The 20,162-nt window shown below is 33.6% G+C and overlaps 1 protein-coding gene across 3 annotated transcripts; it reads right to left on the bottom strand.

Annotated features, from left to right (window-relative positions):
- Positions 1 to 11,985: 11,985 nt before the first annotated feature.
- LOC144847709 (cytochrome b5 reductase 4-like) lies at positions 11,986 to 19,603 on the bottom strand. 3 transcript variants are annotated; one of them, XM_078704204.1, is made up of 16 exons: positions 19,519 to 19,603; positions 18,625 to 18,881; positions 18,228 to 18,328; positions 18,002 to 18,086; positions 17,625 to 17,669; positions 17,424 to 17,472; positions 16,920 to 16,977; positions 16,223 to 16,316; positions 15,925 to 15,957; positions 15,669 to 15,797; positions 15,373 to 15,513; positions 15,008 to 15,145; positions 14,601 to 14,748; positions 14,058 to 14,144; positions 13,791 to 13,958; positions 11,986 to 12,467 (listed from the first exon to the last, which is right to left on the bottom strand). In XM_078704204.1, the coding sequence occupies exons 2-16, from the start codon at positions 18,878 to 18,880 to the stop codon at positions 12,413 to 12,415; spliced, it is 1,587 nt and encodes a 528-aa protein (XP_078560330.1). In that variant the 5' UTR covers position 18,881; positions 19,519 to 19,603; the 3' UTR covers positions 11,986 to 12,412. The 3 variants fall into 3 exon arrangements, with proteins under 3 accessions (XP_078560330.1, XP_078560332.1, XP_078560329.1); XM_078704206.1 differs by lacking the exon at positions 19,519 to 19,603 and adding an exon at positions 19,210 to 19,218; XM_078704203.1 differs by lacking the exon at positions 19,519 to 19,603 and adding an exon at positions 19,079 to 19,158.
- Positions 19,604 to 20,162: the final 559 nt, after the last annotated feature.

Below are 20,162 nucleotides of genomic sequence, written 5' to 3'. Positions count from 1 at the left end.
ACTAAATTTCCACATGCAACGGCGGATATTACTTAAGCTCTGTCTACACTATCAAACTATAATCTTGACCCAAAAAAAGTGTGATGTGCCCAAATACATGGTAGTGATATGACGTCACCCTGTCCATATATGGGCACATCAAATTTGTTGTCACAATATAAAGTTGGATAATGTACACTGAATATAATAATAATCGATTCTGTGTAAAATTACTCTGTATTGTACTATCTCTTGTAAAGAAAGGCCTAGTATTGCCTAACACTGTTTTATTAGTTTAATCATGACAATATATAAGAAGAATAGTATAATTAACTTTTTATTATGATCCTACATCTATTATTCAGCACTCGTTTCTTTTTTTAATACAAAAACTGATTCTACTCTAATTAGGTTTGTTGTTCAGCATTGTATTAAAATCATGTTCAATCATCGTGTTCAATTTTCTTAGCTCTATTATTCTTAAAACAAGATTAAATTACAAAATAACTTCTTTAATGTATCGAGTTGAATACCTCAAAGTGCTTAGAATAATAGTCAAGGTGGACACTGGACGAGAGAAGCCCTTGATCAATGATAGGACCAATCAAGGTGCTTTAAACAGTCCTGGCTTTGTTTGTATCAAACCTGTGAGTGGCGGTGTTGGTTTCGATTGAATAAAATAAAAAAAAAATAAAATATTATTTTTAGATCATTTTGAGCATTTCGATAAAAGTTTTTCACAAAGTGTGATGTGCTCAAATATGGTAGTGATATGATGTCATTGTGTACATATGTTTGTCACATAAACATTTTTTGACAAAAACTAGTTACTGTTACTCTATAAGATGATGATAACACAATATATGCGCATAAAAACACAGTAATAAAACTATAGAATAATAGACAAAAGACAACTATTGCAAGATCGTGTGTGAGGCTGTTTCCTATCCATTAGTTCATTACAAAATCTTCTTTGATAAAAAAAAAACATAATATCCGCCAGGGAAGAGTAAAGCTCTTCCCTGATATCCGCTTAATGGAAACAAGCCGTATAGCAATAGTTTCCAATTGCTTCGATTTACTTTGTGTCAATCAGGGGTTCGTGATTCAAATTTATCTGATAACAATAGACATATAAAGGAAATTAAAATCATGATATGAAATGTGTGAATGTATGCATATTAATATAACGCCTTTAACAACAAATAACGATTGCCTCAATGTTGTAGCTAGAATGATGTATTTTCAAATTGCATGTTTTTCTACCCGAGACTTAAGCTCTGTCTACACTATCAAACTTTATGTGACTACAAAATATTATGTTCCCATATATTCATTAATTCATTCATTTATTTACACAAAGCAAAATTCAAAATATGTTAACAAAATATGAATCAAATTAATAGTTAATGCCTTGTATCTGGAGAAACTCAAATAAGCTCAGAGAGCTTTAAGACAGGTTCAACCAGGAAAAAAAGTTTTTATAAAAAATTCGGATCAATGATGATGTCATATCACTACCATATTTGGAAATATCACTACCATATTTGGGCACATCACACTTTTTTTGTCATACTAGTTTTATAATGTAGACAGAGTTTAACATTATTTCCATTTTGTGTATAGCAACACTATAACAGACAATATTCTATCAATTCATGGTCCAGTACGTTGGTTAACTACAGGGCCCACTCGTTGTTTAGATTTCCCATTGCGTTAATAAATAAAAAGAAACAAAATTGCTTAATAATTTAGTTTTTAAAAAGACTCCGCCCCTACCACTGCTCTAACGCAGTTGCAGTGTACCTTTCGGAACTACGGTAACAGTTCAAGTTATGGTTTAAGTTATATTTTAACGATTAGATACCTAATTAATACATGGTAAAACGCTTGTAATCTGCCTAGTGTTTTGCTCACGTTGTGTATTTTTTACTAATTTATTTGTTGTTCACGATAACGTCCATAATTGTCAAGTTATCGTGCTTTATTCATTTCTGTTTCATTTATATCATGGAGAAATAAGTTATTTAACTTATTAACTTTTTTTTTTAATTTTGCTTTTGTTTAAATGTGGTTTTTTTTGTATGTATAAAAGATATGAAAATAAAATAATAATAGGCCTAATTAAAAAAAAAATTTCCTTTTTGTATATTAAGTTACCCTTTGTCTTTTACAACATCTTATACAGAAATTAATAAACAAATAACCAACAAACAATCAACGATGTGGATGCGAAGATAGACTAAATAAATTCAATTATTGTTCAAGTTTTAACCCACGTAATACTTTTTTAAAGATTTCTCGACAGGTGAGCCGAATAACGGGCAATCGTTCGGCCGTTCAGAGGACTGTGTATACATTGATACGAGAAATGAATTCAAATGGTACGACCATCCCTGCGACAGAGCCTACCCGACAATTTGCGAACAAGGTAACTTATAACATTATTATTTTATTTGTTGACATTTTTTCAATTGTTGAAAATAATGAACTTGAAGATGTCTTCAGTCACTAAAAAAATGAAGGAGAATAATATTGCTACGTTTCCGACTGCGACGCGTTTCCGACTGCGACGCGTTTTCGACTGCGAAGCGTTTTCGACTGCGACGAATATCCAACTTCGACGAATATCCGACTGCGACGCGTTTCCACAAACTGCGACGCTCATTTATTGTCATTCTTCACCAGGCAAACTCTCAAATACTGTGTTACATTTATACATTGTTTTATGTTCACAGAAGACGAAACATTTTTGGAAAATAGTTACATACTTGAATCCTGTCTCACAGACGACCAGTTAGTTGACATAGTAAGTATACAGAGTAACATAACTACCTGTACATTAATATAGAGATCGGGGGACTAAACACCAACCCGGACAGCGTCGTACGAGGAGGCCCGACGAATCATCTCGTCGGGAGAAAGTTAAGCATGTTTAATGTTCTCCCGACGACCTAAAAACTACACCCGACACTACACCCGACGCTATCCCACGACGACTCGTCTCGTCGGGATTCAACTCAGACAGCACCGACGAGTCAAGACGTTTCGTCGGGCCTCATCGAACAGTAGCCTACGACGCTGTCTGAGGTGGCCTTAACCGACCGACTAACCGAATTTGCTTCGGTTTTTTTTACAGGATCCAATAGCTATAACTTCATCAATAGACTGCGTGGAATCAACGTTTCTAAAGTGTGTTTCAAGTGGCGTTTCATCAACCGACTTACTAGAATGCTCAACCGAAGGCGATATATTAAGTAGGTTACAAAATAATTAATTTTCTGCGGAATGTGTTTTTGTCAATATTTTAACTGAAAAAAGCAACACTCATGCATACACCACAAATGAATGAATAAACAATTACCATACATATATATATTTTTTTATCAACGAAAAATGTCAATATCGGTCGCACTCACTGTGACCGACAATTTATTAATAAATTTCACGAATTACCATTTTTTAACTATTGTTGTTATTCCTTCGGCAGATGGTCGTGTGGTGATATTAAACAACTCCATCAGCCTGGAGAATATTACAGTATCCGAAAGGGATAAAGACGTAACAATGTCTGTATACGTTGCTGATGCCACAACCGGTAGGTCGATAATAATAATTTTGTTTAAAAAAAACTTATTTATTATTATCATAGATCTAGGCCTACCACCGCAGATTGTGATCAAATAGCGCGTACATTAAGGGTGTAAGTTTCAACGCGGTGGGTGGCGTCTTACAACGTGCGACAACGTTTACAAAGTGCGACAAGTCGTGCGGCGATTATTACAATGTGCGACGCTTTGCGACAATTATGCGGTAGGCCTACTTATTTGTACCGAGGAGCTCATTTACCTAAGTCTACAATTACATATTTGGGAAGATGAGATGTTTTCATTTCGACAATATAACTCTAAACATTGAAAGTTAAAATTTATTTGGTTGAGCCTGCAGTATGCATTGGTGTCATCCATTTAGGCGTATATGACGTGCGATACTATGGTAAAAAATTGGTGCGGCGGTATGTTCTATGGGGCAGCATTGCAGCAAATTACAAAGCAAAAGTGTCATGCTGCGTATGGCGCCACATAATATTCTACGAATGAGATCAGATAAACACTTCACATTTCATACTGTATATAAAATGTAAATAATAATGTAACTTAAATGCTGTGCATTTAATCACGACTAAAATCCGGTTTGTAACAAGTTAATTCCGCCGTTAACTACTATTTTGTAGTTACAAAATCAATTCTATGTATAATTGCAGTTTGAATTGATTAAAAGATAGACTACAGGTGTGCATAGTACCAACGTGGCTAAAACCGGCGGCAATTGATGTTATAAAAAACGATTTCATTTTTGTAATATTAGTTCGATCGACTTAACAAATTAATTAGAGTAGGGCAAAACATCTGACCAATTAATAACTCTTATTTCTATTACTGAAATAACAATACAAATTGTTAAATAAAACTAAGTAAATATATAAAGCAGTTGTTGACGCACACACTTTCTCGACGCATGCGCACAGAGATTCTGAACTTTTTTCATCACTTTATTTTGTCTAAACATCATGTGGAACACGTACTGCTACGCGATGGTAACCTCCTCTTCGATTAACGTTCCCTCGTTTCACAAATACTGCTACTGTTACTTACACTGTGCTAATTAATAATATGCAAAGTTATACTAGCATGTTATATATTTCATTTATTATAACAGGTCCTGTAATAGTGATGGCAAATTACTGGGGGTCTGACCATCCTGTGAATGTATCAGTGACAGCAGACAGTCGGTAAAACTTGTTTTATTTTATAATATAAATATTATAAAATACATATAAAAATAATTTAAAATACGAAATATATAAATACAGAGGCCTAAAAAACAATCAAATCTGTACAACTTGAAAGATAGTCAGGAAACAGATCAGGGAAATTAAAAAGGGTTTTTTTTTTTTTTTTTTTAAGAGGTCTGGGTATCCATCATATACAGCTATACGGTATAGTTATCGTTTGACTGTTTTAATTTTACTAAGTAAAATAACATACAATTTCCATTAATATCTCACGTACTATTTATAGGCCTAACATGAGTATTGTTTTTATTTTTTTGTTTTTTTGCTTTTTTATTTATATTTTTTTCCATGATCATTTAGCCATGTTTTAAATTCATAACTTTCTAAAACACGAACGACAATTTTATTTTTTTTAGATTTACATCGCTTGAAGTTGATCGATATGAGTTGGTAACGAATTACCTGTCAATAAGTGTATTCGCTATCGACGAGACGAGACTAAAGGCGAACGTTACATACAACATACCGATTAAGGTTGGTTCATGTTTAAAATAAGACAAAGCAAGGTGATGTGAGGGAAGCGGTTCCTGGAGAGGACCTGTTCTGTAGAAGGGGATGAGAATTAGTTGAGGGCGGAGGTTGTAGCCACAATTGGGTAAATCCTCTTTTGGGGATTTAGAGGGCTATCCCTGTACCATACTAATACCACATAGTTTGTTTTATCTGTGTTTTTCTTTATGTATGTTATGGTTTCGAAATCAAATCAATTCAATAAATATCTGTGTGTCTTAATATTTTTAAAATGTTTTTTATTAATAAAAGGTAATTTAATCAAAATAAGTTATATATTTTCATCGACAGGCTAATATTTCTGAAACAGAAGGAGCATCGTTACATTGTGCCTTTCTCGATCCTGAATATAACACAAGGTAACATAAATTATCATTGTTATGTAATTAAATAGTATAATTGTTGCACGTTATATCGTAACCGCGCGAGTGTGACTGTCTCTACATTTTGTTTAATCTCAAAGCAGTACATACAGAACAAGAAAACACTGAACATACAAAACTCACAATAGATTCTGAAGTTTGCATTGTGAATTTCTAATTAAAATCGTAATTATCAATAAAACCTGTTTCTCACAGGCACATCGTTTGTGCCGTGCGAAATAACTTATGTAAACGGCATTGGTATGTAGCTATATACTATATGGAATGCCCGCCTTAAACCTACGTGGGAAAATTGTTCCCTAATAATGTAATTTTTAGTCGCGTGGACGCGACTCTATAGTTCACTATGTCGGTCGGTCGGTCTGTCTGTCGGTCTGTCTGTCGGTCCGGTATCACTATGCGCTTTAGCACGCGACTTATGGCTGTTGGCCTTGTTTTTTATAGCAATCTGAATTTTATGTATTTTTACCTTCTTATTTTAAGAGCTTTCTATTTGTTGTCTTGTTTTGCCCTGTATATGCTCGGTCCTCCAAGCTGTGACATGAGATGTTTGTTGCATTCTTATGTTTTTTTTATTTGAAATAAAGGATGATTATAATATATATATATACCGTACACTTACAGAGTGTATTAACAAATTTGAATAGCGATTTAATCGTCGGATACACGGTCTAACTAATTTCTTCTCTTAGTAAATTAACTCAGGTGCATTTAACACGACGGACATCTACGATATTTGTTATACAATTTTTCATTTCCTCGTACACGTTCAAGGTAAACGACAATACAAATCTCACATTATTATAAGTAACTCATTTCCTATGTAATTTTCCACATCTTCAGCGTTTGGTCGTTTGACGGATGTCACACGGATTCGAACGTTTTTGATAGCTTGGTTCGTTGTACTTGTAACCACCTGACGAGCTTTGGCGTCCTGATGCGTGTTAGTACGCAGGTGAGAAAAGTGTAGGGCGGGAATTGGCAGGAAAAGGTGGTTATAGTTGTCGTGTATTTATCCTTTGTTATGTATAGGAAATGTGTACTCAGTCACATTTTTCGAAATTCAAAACAAATGTACGATTATTTTACTGATTTAAATCTCATTTTCCACCAAATGACAGACGATTTTTAGTTGAACGTTTTAGAGATTGAATTTCAACATAACATTTTTTTTTGTTCGCATATGACGCAACCTAAGGACGTAGCGCGCCGCAAGTAATTTGACCAATCAGAAGCGAAGGACAAGCTTATGATTTGTCAATACGTTGCCCGTACGACGTACGTCTTTTAAACCCAATTAAAGCTTGGTTCAAGCACGAGCGATGGATTATAGTGGCTTGTCATTGGTCAACTCGCTTGCGTTGCGCGTACGTGCTTGCGTCAATAGTGGGAACCACCCTTTATGAAATAACAATTCAGGTACAAAAACATTGTTATTGTTTTTCTTCTTATATAGACATCTAGCCTGGAGTCTGAACACCAAACTTTGTTATCTTACATCACTTACGTCGGTCTAAGTATCTCAATCGTAGCGCTCATCTTTACCGCTGTAACCTACATATTTTTCAGGTAACGTATTACGTCACCGGTAGGTTTATTACGTCACCGGTAGGCCTATTACGTCACCGGTAGGCCTATTACGTCACCAATGAATTTCTGAAAAATCTAAAGCACGAACCCGAACCCTGAGAATATGAAGGAGTGCACTTTTCCAAAGTAACATTAGTTGTGATACGAGTGTTAACATTTATACTCTACATTTTTATTTCTGACTGTTTATGTTAAGGCCTACGTTTTGATTTTCGAAGATTTTATCCAATAAAAATCTTAATTTTGTGACCGATGGTATTCTAAAAAAACGAAATAATGAATAAAATAATGAAAATGAATAATGTGGATTTTATTTCTACAGAGAGCTCTGGAAATCATTAAGGAACGCAATTCATAAAAACTTGGTTGGAAATATGTTAATATTTTATATTTTGTTCATTGGTGGAATTCAATACGCCAAGGACACGGTAAAAACGTATATTATTTTATAAATTTACGATAATGTCGAGAACCACTAAGAATAATTAGTGTACAATATATGAACGTATATGAAAGGATACTTAAGTTATTTCAAAGTCACGTATTATTTATTTTTCGATTATTAAATGTTCGCCATAACAAATTTTAATATATAAATATTAGGCCTACATTAACGTGCGATATTGATTTGAAATATTAAACTATTTACGTATTTCTGAAATATTTAATTTTGAAATTTTGGAACAAGGCAGTTAACATTACAGCTCACTTATTTATTTGAGTAGGGAATTGATGTACACTGCTCAACTGCGGTAATTTATTTAAATTGTGTTAATGTAATTATAATGGAGTACGAGAACATCTTTAACCATGTAATATTGTGGTATAATATATTTGACTACAAAATAAAATGAGGTGAATAGGAGGAGTAGAATAACATAGATAATATTGGTTTGTTTTAAGAAATAAACTGAAATTAAAAAAGATAAGTTCAAAAAGTCATATACTGTAGCTTAAAGTTTATCTTTTTGTTATTGATATTAGGCCTAAGGCATTTCATTTTCTCTTTCCTTTTTTTGTCTATTCGTCAGGCGGCCTGTAAAACTGTCGCCGTTTTATTACATCTATTCCTCCTGAATTCCTTGATGTGGATGCTGGCGGAAGCGGTGTATTTGATATTCAAAGTAGTGAAGAAAACACCAAGTAAATTCAACAAAATCCGCAACTACCTACTGGTTTGTTATGGAACGCCACTTGTGTTGGTTGCAATATTGTTGGTGTCCAAAACCGAAATGTACGCCCCCGATTCATCCGACGTGTAAGTGTAGCTTACCTACGGGTAAAGTGTGGTTCCCACTAGGATGCAACACAAGCGAGTTTTCCAATTACAACGCGATGGATCATCGAACTGTCGCTTGCCATTGGTCATCTCGCTTGCGTTGCGTCTACGTCTTTGCGTTGCGTCATAATGGGAACCAAGCTAAACGTAACGCAATCTACACAACGAAAGAAAATGCCCTTCCAATCATTGTGTTTGCTCCCGCCTGCGTGAAATCAGACCTGCGATTTTTGCAGCACTGTTGCGTCGTCGGTTCCCATTTGTGATTACGCAATAAGCACTTTGCGTCAATACGTAATATAATAGCGTTGCGTTACGTTGCGTCGCTAGTGGGAACCACGCTTTAACATGTGGTTTTTGTTTTTTGTTTGTTTGTTTTGTTTTATTGGTTTTTCCACACATTTAAAAAAAAAAAAAATGTGGTGCACGTGGTGCAAACATTTGCTATAATAGGAACATTCTAACATTGGTTAAAAGTATATAGGTACTATTTGATCATACGTGACGTCGAAAACTACGAAGCAACCATGCGTAACGAATGTCGGCGCATGCTTATAAAATAACCGGTGTTGTGATAAACTGTTCAACACATCTCTTTGAAACTCCGATTTCGGAATTCTTGAAGTACTGTTTAATGATATAAACTTCTCACTAGACGCAACGCAAGGACGTGCGCGCAACGCAAGCTAGTTGATCAATGACAATCCATCGCGTCATGATTGGTCAAATTACTTTCGTTACGCTTACGTCCTTGTGTTGCGCTTACGTCCTTGTGTTGCGCTTACCTCCTTGCATTGCGCTTACGTCGTTGCGCTGTGTCCAAGTGGGAACCAAGCGTAATCAACAACATAATACTAATAGGCCTACTGTTTTAAAGGTGTTGGTTGAGCGAGGACGGCGTTTGGGCAGTTATTTTACCAGTCATTGCTATCGAAATGGTAAGCATAGAAATATTTTTAATAAAGCTCTGTCTACACTATCAAATGTATCTGATAAAAATGTGGACATGATGAGGTCATATCACTACCATATTTGGGCACATCAAACTTTTTTTTGTCAAACTAGTTTGGTAGTGTAGACAGAGCTTAAGAATGTTTTAGTAGTTTCTTTTTGTGGGTGAATAGTGCGTGCCAGGAAGCGAAAATGCGTCTTTTCTAATTTCTTCTGAGCTGAGAAGTAGAAAATAAGTATATATCTCGTCATACACGCTTTGCCCAATAATTGATAATCGATTCATGATTTCTTTGTTTAGTTCAACATTATTTCTTTGGGATTTCTAATTCGTATAATCTATCAACGATCAAAGACAGTACACACCAAGTCCGACAATACGCAAAAACAGCATAATAAAACAAAGTAAGTTTAATTAATGTAGGAAGATAAAGTAGAGTATTAATAATGATGATTGTAATATATATTGAAAATGATGAATATGGTGGTAGTGATAATGATGATAATCACGTTGAACAAATATTGTAGGTCTAATTAAAATTAAATTTATCATGGTAAAGGCCAATTTACACAGACGAGCGGTAATACAAATATTCCTTATGACCATTACACAACGTGGAGCGTACGGGCAGTTTCCGCTCGGGATGAATACAGATTCTACGTGGGACAAACTACGCGGTATTCCGCTTACCGTTACCGCTCGTCTGTGTAAATTTGCCTTTAACTGGCCTTTATACTGGTAAAGTGACAAACAAAATTGTCACTATTAAATGTTGATGACAACGATACAATCATAAATGACGTAGGCCTAGTATTTTGCATTTTTTCTCCCAAGATCGGCAGTGAAGGGAACACTAATGTTACTACCTCTGCTGGGGGTAGCGTGGATAACTGGCCCCCTCATCTCAGCTACAGACTCCATGGTCATCGAATACATATTTGCCGTCACCAACTCGTTACAAGGCGTTTTCATCTTTATTGTATACTGTGTTATGGATAACGAAGTAGGTATATGCCGCGTTACAGGATTGATAATAAAAACGCGTTGGAATGGACGACTTTGAACGACTACTATCTGACGTTGACGCAGTCTCTCGTTTTCAATGGTACCCGAAATAACCATGATAACGCATGGCAAATGAGGTACAACAAGTTGCACGAATTTGGTGACGTCAGTAAGTTTAGGTAGTTCGTGGATTTAACATCGGAGCTTTGATTTTTATTTTTTTTAAGGTCCGTGCGGCAAAACAAAGATGGTCGGCTAAGAAATTAAACGTTGCTTTACACACGGATAGCAATCCATCAAACCAAAAGGTCTGTGAAATTGTTTTTAATTTTCGTTGTGTTTTGGGGGTTGGTACACACCGGAGTTATGTTGAGTTTTTTGGATCGAACGTTATTGTATTGTGTACCAGTCTTTAAAAAGTTCAATACTAAACGAGCTACATTACCGACAGCACCAGGGCAGGAAATCACCTTTAAGTACGGACACTGGAATACCCACTTATCAACTATCATATATGTGGCATTACATTTTACTTTTTTTCTGATATTTATTTTAGAGAGATCCTCAAACGAATATGACAACAGCGAAGACAGGGCAAGTGGCGAGTTCCCGACAAGCAAAGGTTGCCTGGGGTAAACCGCGTACAAAACCAGTTGAAGTGTTTAAAGAAGAAACGGTACCATCACAACATGAAACATCAACTTCTGGTTAAATACCGTGAATGCATGGTATCTTGCGAAAAGATGGATACGACTTGAAATGTGTACCATAAAACAATTACACTTGATGATTACGTAAAGAAACATTAAATTTGGGTCTTAAATGGATCACCTCTTTAGAGAACAACGACTTAGGAACTAGGATTGTAATTGTTTGTAACTACTGTAGAGTAGCTTTGCGTCAGGGTGTTGGGTAATTAGTCAGATATTTGCCCTACTCTGACGTAATACTCGCAAGTAATTCTCGGGTTTTGCTACTCCACAGTACTTACAATTACAATCCTGTTGGTGCAGTACCCGCTGCTTACTTGGGCTCAAATCTAACCCCTAGCCATCAGCGTAAGCTCGGTGGTCTAGAGGTATGAACGCCAGGCTAGTGATCTGGAGGTCGTGGGTACGGGGTCCCACCTGAGAATTCGCGAGTTTTCTCAATGTGCTTAATATAAAGTACAAATTACGTCAGAGTAGGGCAAAACATCTGACCAATGTTAATTCATTCATTTAATTTAGACATTCCCCACCCAATTCCTTGAAACAGATTTAGGGGATTCTAGGGCCAGGCCAGGACCACAATATTACACTAGGTCCTAGCAAATCTAAAGCTACTTAATGCTGTTCTGCGAAAGTGCAATCCACTGGCATTCTCAATGATGTACAAACAAAACTAATACACAAAATGTCATTTATGATTGCAATTGCTAAGGCTATATATTATTATTATTATTGAAAGTCTCGTAAAAATAATTCATACTACAATATAAAAGCATACAAATACACATATATACCACACAAACATGGACAAAATACAAAACAAATATAAAATTTGAAAGACCGTCTAACAACAATATATAAAATCTAAATATATATATCACCGGGTGGTTTAGAATTTATTCTGTGCCTGTTTAATTATATATATGTATATTTAATAACTATCGTAATCGGTGAGTCTTTATTGTGAATACCACAAAGTCAAATAGCGCACACTATTTTGGACGTTTTTTTTAAATTAAATTTGTGAAAGTGGAGGGAGATACATTGAATTTCACAAATAAATATTGTGATGTTGTAAAACGTTTTAAAATGCATTTTTAGTTTCCACAAGTTTTTGGTGCTAATATGTAACACAATGCTACTGTATGTCTATGCTGTAAAAAGATGAAGAGATTCCATACTATACCCAAACTGCTTAACAACCCTGTAACATAAAGTAAATATTTTTATTTAATTCTAAAGTAAAATCATTTTGTGAAAAATATTAATTTGGTAATGTATTCAGTTTAAGTAAAATGTTGCTGTTTTGATAAACTTGTTTTTTTTGTGTGTATTTTTAATGGTTACATTGTATTTCTTAGTAACAAATTATGTGTTGCACTACGGTGAAACTGAAAATATAGCCTATTAAAACAACTATTTTGGGGAATTTACAATGACTTTCATACTTCATGTCGCATGTATGATATGGAATACAGTAAGAAATCAAATAAGTATGTGTACAAGTTCAAAACAGAGTATGTAAACATTCTTTTTAAATTATTGAAAACCTTTTTGGCACAAATGTTTGGAGAACTGTGAATTATAGTATGATTCAGAAAACTTTTGCTATTGATTGCTGATTGGATAGAATAAATACAAATCATGAATTCTGACTGCTGATTGGATAGAATACAAATCATGAATTCTGATTATTGATTGGACAGAATAAATACAAATCATGAATTCTGACTGTTGATTGGATAGAATAAATACATGTTATGACTTCTGATTGGATAGAATAAATACATGTCATGACTTCTGATTAGATAGAATAAATACAAATCATGAATTCTGAATGCTGATTGGACAGAATAAATATATAATATGGCTTTCAAATCTTTCACTCTTGAGACACCAATTCCAAATAAGAATATTAATAAAATGTTAATTTTTTCAAAATATAATCGTTATTTTATGTTACTTGTTACTTATAAACAACTTTTCGTTGCCTTAAAATGTAAAATATGATATTTCAAAATAACATTGATAGTTGGTGTAAATAACATTGCTCAGTGTCATCGACAATAGAACGCTGTCTGGTAAATAGTGTAAAACAGCCAATATCTTCTCTAAAGACAAATATGCAACAGAGCGTGACATTCATCTGCACATGCCTACAAAACAATCAAATTTGTGATACTATACAAATTTTCATCCATATAACCAATTGGTTTGTGGGCATGTACAGATGTATGTATTGTTCCCTAGCCTTTCATGTTTGTATAAGCGTAAAGTCTTAATATAGAACGCACCTGCTTCAACCAAAACAGGAAAGTCAACTAATAATTTGTTTACGTTAAGCTCTGTCAACACTATCAAACTTTATGTGACAAAAAATGTGATGTGCCCATATATGGACATGATGATGTCATATCACTACCATAATTGAGCATATCACTGCCATATTTAGGCACATCACACTTTTTTGGTTAAACTAGTTTGATAATGTAGACAGAGCTTTACAAAAATAACAAGATATACGTACGTTAAAGCAGTGCTGGTAAAAGGAGTTGGTCCACAAATGCAAATTAGTTGGGTTTTAGCAAAGCCAGGTTGATTGTTTAAGTGTTCCTTAAGGATTTCATTCCGTATTCTCCCTGTCAGACCCTTCCATGTGGAATCTGGATTTGATAATATGTGAGCTACTTCAAGCCTAGTGATTAAAAAGATGATTTGATATCAATTAAAAATAAATAACTTAAAACCAAAACATATTTAAGTTTTGTTTACACATGCAGAATCTGTAAAATACCTTTTATCTTTTTCTGATAGAATTTCTAGTTCTTGTTGCCATAAAATATCTTTTTCTGTTTTGTTGAAGAACAACAGTTTAACTTTTCTGAAAAAAAAACCAACAAAAACACTTTACAGTTTTACAAAAGTCATGATATCAAGACACTGAAGAAACCTATTAATGTTCTTTAATTAGTTTTAAAGATAATAACATTTAAAGATGTTCCCCCTGAAAAATAATTTTTGAAATTTCTTTGTTGAATATGCCATTTTAATGTCGCATAATAGTCTAATCCAAATTTATTTACCTGAAAAACTGTAATTTAAAGCAAAACGGGGTCAAATTTGCTGCCAGCCAATGGATCTTGGTTAAATTTAACAATTTATTATGTTATTTTTTTTTTCTAAGTACAAAATAACCTATTTAAAGTTTGATTTACTTTATATTATATTTTTCTATGTTTTGTCAAGTTTATCATGTCTATTGCCGAAATGATTAAAATAAAAAAATCTTCATTTTTCATGTTTTTGGGTGACAATACATCTTGAATAGTATTAATACCTATTAGAATTTGAGGTAAGACTTGTATGTATTAGTCTGATCATTGGGGTAAAACCACTCCCTGCTGCTAGTAGAACTAAATCTTGACAACTATCCAGTCTGGATTCTACAAAAGAACCTTCATAGTCACTTATCTCAATAACACCACCTACAATGAAAAACAGGATTAAATTAGCAATAGTATGATTAGAATGAAATTTATAAAAGAAGGCAGAAGAAAAGGTTTAGTTGGTGAAAGAAGTCAAATTAAAATGTTTAAACCGTACAGAAATCCAAATGTGATTTATTATCTGTTTTTTTTGTTAGCTATTGTGTGCTCAATTTGTAAATTGGTCAGATCAAGAAACAGATCAAATGAGAGAAAATCATCTTTTTTTTAGGTATAATTCGATAAGTCTTATACTAACCTTCTTTTAAAGCGTCTACTGTTGGTGTCAAAAGCCCATCTTTGTATATCTTTATCATAAGATGCAGCTGTGTATTGTTCATTGGTTTTCCTATAATGGTTGGTTCAACAACAGTGTATGGACGATTCACTTCTGTACCTGATAAAACATAAATTTTTTAATTTAGTGTATAAAAAATTACGAAATTTACATGGCAGTTTCTTTAATTAATTTTTTAATCTACAGAAGCCTGGAAAAAACATTGTACACATTTTACAATAACAATTACACAAACATTGAAAACATTGAACAAAATTGACAAAAATACACATATACAAAAAACTATTAAAAAAAAAAACTCATTTTAAGTAATGCATTCAACATACCATTAACTGTGGCTTTTAAATATACATGGTAACCAATCGGAGGACTCATCCACGACCCTTCTGGAAGTTCAAAGGTCAGTAGCTTTGTGTCATGGGTCACTTTTTCAACTTTCTTGACATTACAATTTCTAAATGTCAGTTCTGAAAAAAATGTAAAAGTATTAAACTCGATATTACATACCCTCTCTTCTAAGCTAAACTGTACTACAAAGGAAGTTAGATGGCCTCTTCAAGTGAGCTGTTATCCTTTTAAAATAACATTGAATAAATTAATAAAAAAACATTTTTAGCAGTACCTTTTTCCTTTGCTTCCATTATAGATCCGTGGCCTTCCATTTGTTTTCCCAAACCTTGCCAATGTTTCCCAGATTCCATCTTTTGTAATACTATTTCCAATCTATGCACTGAGCCTTTCCTTACTTGTACTACAACAAATTGTAATATATTAGTGCTAAATTGAAAAGGACAAATATTATAATTTTGAAATTCTGAAATATAATCTTTTAATACAAAATTTAAAATTATATAAAAATATAATCTAAATTGACTTACTTTTGTAATCTGATGTAACTGGTTGATTAAGTTCTATAGAAAAAAAAAGATAATAATTACACACAAAAAACACAAATAATGGAAAAAAAAGGTTTAATCAATCATTTACTAGCAAAATAAAGCACAACATTTAAAACAATGTTGACATAAAGTATCAATAAGGTAATGTTTATTAAATGTTATCAAAAACAATGACTGACGGGTATTGAACTTGTGTCTTCCCACTCATGCTGATTATTTAACAATTGAATATAATGCATTTTAAAAGTTTTTTCTACAAAGAAAATCCATAACTCACCAAGGTGTAAGGAATATATATGATCGTCAAGGTAAACTTTGGCTTTAAAGTCTTGAGAAGTCTTATCAATTATTATGCAATTTGGTGTCAACATCTACAAGTAGTAAACGAAATGATGCTCAGAAAAATAGTATTGTCATTTTAGCAAAAAAAGATTAAAGTCATCCTGTTCTAACTGTTGTTTATTTTTTGGCTTTTGCCTTTTCAAATAAAAGTCAGTTTCTATCAGTTCATTGCTAACCTTCATTTTTTGTATTATCATCTTTTTCAATTGAAAGAATAAATGTTTAGTTAAAGATGTATTGTCGCCCTGAAAAATATTTTTTTTCAATTTTTGTTGTTGAATATGCCATTTTAATGCCACATAATAGTTATTGACTTCGACCAAAAATTGGATCGAAAAAAAAATTATTTACCTGAAAAAACTGAAATTTAAAGCAAAAAATGGTCAAATTGGCTGCCAGCCAATGGATTTTTGGTTGAATTTAACCATTTTTCATGTTATTTTATAAGTGAAAACATTATTTTTTCCGGTTTTTTTTTTACGGAAGTGATTCACTTGATTAAAACTACAAAATAACCTATTCAAAGTCTGATTTAATTAATCTTCATTTTTCATGTTTTTGGGGGACAATACATCTTTAAATTGAATTGAATCATATTGTAAAACTGTTGTTATGTTGCCAGTGAGTCTTACCTGACATTTGGCATAAACTGTAATGATGACACTGCTAGCGTTTTGGTACCAATCATACCTGAATAAGAATGCATAAGAAAACCAAGTGATTAATTTAAAAAATAACTAATACAATAATGAGAAAGCACTAGAATTGGCAGTACTGACATGATTCTTAGGGGAGAAGCATGTAGTTAAATAGTATAACATCTAACTCCACATTGCCATAATCAATGATCGTTGGAATGGCACTATATAACTGGAAATTATTATTAATAAAGAAATGCCTATGAGCATATTCACTATTGACACTTAGGCTAAGGGAAACACCCTTAAAATTAAGAAAATCTCCTATCTAAGTGAATACAATTTAAGGGAAATACTTTTTTTGTCACATAAAGTTTGATAGTGTAGATAGAGTTTTAAGTGTGATTGGTGCATACGGCCACTGCTCTGTACCATATTGTTTAAAATAAAAGATGTTTCTCAATAAAAAAGAAATAAAATACATATTGACAACTATACCTTGCTCTTGGTTTTCCTTCATACTTCTCAATCTCTTGTTGTTTCGGTTCTAAAATTAAAACAAATTAAAATACATTCATCATACCAAAAAACAATACATTTTGTGGAAGTAGTGGGTTTATTAAATTTGCAAATTTACATAATTATTATACATTAAAATTAACTAGGAGTAGAAATGGGGAAATGAATTCTAAAACATACCTGAACTTGATGATGTTAACACTTTGGGTTTGGACTTTGGGGGAGCTGGTAAGAAACAAGAGAATGTTCAGTATTAGGACATATCTTGTAATTTAAACAGAAACCAGTTAACATACAAACTATATACTGTAGTTTCATTTATCCTATGTATTTTATACTATCATAAAGCATAGATAATGCTTAAACAAAAGCTCAGACAGTTAACCCTTCAAACATGTTGAGGCTTTACACACTTTTATTTTATAATAGGTCTAAAGCTCTGTCTACACTATCAAACTAGTTAAGACAAAAAAAGTGTGCCAAAATATGGTAGTGATATGCTCAAATATGGTAGTGATATGACATCATCATGTCCATATGGGCACATCATCAATTACCCTTTGTAGGAACAGAGAATGAGTTTTTAAGGCTGCCAATGTAACACCAGGATAACATGGATTCAAAATTGACCCATTGATGTATCTGAAAAAATAAAAGAATGTTTAGGTGCTAGGTCATATTCTTCATTTACCTGATTGGAGGGATTGGGATAGATATTATAAATAAAATACATAGAGTATACTGTACATACAAAATTAAACATTAAAGAAAGAATTTACATACATTATTAAATAGATCAGTTCCATCAATTCCTGCAGCCTTGAGTAGCTCATCAGCGCCTCCTGGATGGTACTCCATGTACGGGGTAATGTTGTAAACATGCCCTAAAATAAATAAATTATTAAACTTTGAGTCCTTAAGTTCTTTTCACAAACAGTAGAACATATTGAAATACCTTTCATATTTGATGTTTACCTGATGGTAATACTATACTAGTTAAACAGTCTTATCTAAACAAGGTTTTGAATAGAGTAGACAAGGGTTTATACTTAATATAGTAAGTTTTACATCCAGGCACCTTCTTCTGGTGTTGTTACTGTAGCTATGGCAAACACAGGGCATGTAGCTACTCTTTTGTAAAAAGTAGTTAAAAAATGACAAAAATAACCACTTAACATACCTCTAAGTACAGTCCAAGCATCATCTCTTTTGTTATGCTTCGCTAGCTCTTCCGTCGTAACAACTGGCATTTGGTTCCCTCTCAAACCATTTAATGCAGGCCCTGATTTTTGTCCCAGTCGAACCCAGTCCATAAGAGATCTACCTGGTTTTAATGGTACTTTAGCTCGACCTGGTTCTGCGACTTTACCTCCAAGTCTTTGTGGAGAGTCGCGAGCTGGAAACTGTGGCACTGAGAGACTGTTAAGACTGGCCATCCTGAGAAGAAACGTTACTATACAGTAAAATAATTTTCTATAATGTCACTATAATTTTAATAACCAGTATGTCTAACATACTTTGTATGTATTTTAAATTTTCTATTGATTGCCATTGCTCACTCGCTCCTTGGTTCTGGCATGGTAGAACGAGTCTTCTCGGATAAGGACTATAAACTGTAGTATTTAAAAATATACCTCCTTTGTTTAGTATATGTAGGCCTATATAGAGTAGACTCTAGCATACTACTACTAGAGAGTAGAGAGGCCTCCACTGCCAGTTCTCTGTTCTTTGTTTTTTTTTTTTTGGTAATAATAATAGAGCTAACCGAGATATGGTGAGGCCTATGCCTACCTACTACTAGGCCTAGGTAGGCTAAGCCTATTTAGCTAGTTGGGCTTAGCATATATGCTAGGCCTATACTTTGAGTTCCCTGCTGGCAAGGAAGGCCGTTAATAGCGGCTAGGCCTAGGCTAGGCCCTACTAGCTAGACCTGTCCTATCCTACTACTACCTAGCCTAGGCCTAGCTAGTGCTGCTACTACATACTAGCCTAGGGCCTAGTAGAAGCACTATTTATTATATTGTATGTGTACTCATACCTAATTTACCATTAAATATCATATAGAAATACTTACGGTGCTGATGGTGTTTTGTTGATGTTTTCGGTCAGAATATTTGGACGAGAAATGTAAACAGAGAGAGAACAACAGCAGCAGAGGCCTGGCGGCAGCAGAGGAGGAAAATAAATATGTCGCCCTCTATAGCTCTATTCAACTTTATCATATTATAGGAGGGGGAGAGATCACACAGATCTAAATAATACCAAGCGTTATTATATCATATCGCCAATATCATTAAACACTCACCACTGTGTTCAATATAGGCCATAACAGCTGAATACAATAACTTATTCCATAATCAATGACATTTCAGATACCGTAGAATTATCAACAACACGGTAATTAAATTAAACACATGATTAAGGCAACATATGGCACAAAAGAGACCTGAAAAACAGGTTCTTCATTTATAATCTAAAACGAACTTATTTGATCCATATTTGAATAAACATACTCCCCTTCAAACCATTGTTTAACAAATTGAATACAATTACTGAAACTTCGTTTTTGGGTCTCGGATATTTCTTTTCTTTAAACTTAATACCCTAAACATCTTCGATATTAATAAATTACAAATCGCCATACTTATGCACAGATATTCAAACAATCAACTTCACAAATATTTTCAAACATTTCTTCATCAAAAATAATGAATTTCA

The sequence above is a fragment of the Antedon bifida genome, chromosome 7, assembly GCF_963402885.1.
Source record: "Antedon bifida chromosome 7, ecAntBifi1.1, whole genome shotgun sequence".
Lineage (NCBI taxonomy): Eukaryota > Metazoa > Echinodermata > Crinoidea > Comatulida > Antedonidae > Antedon > Antedon bifida.
Note: the sequence above shows the minus strand (reverse complement) of the source record. Positions and strands in the feature narration are given on the sequence as shown.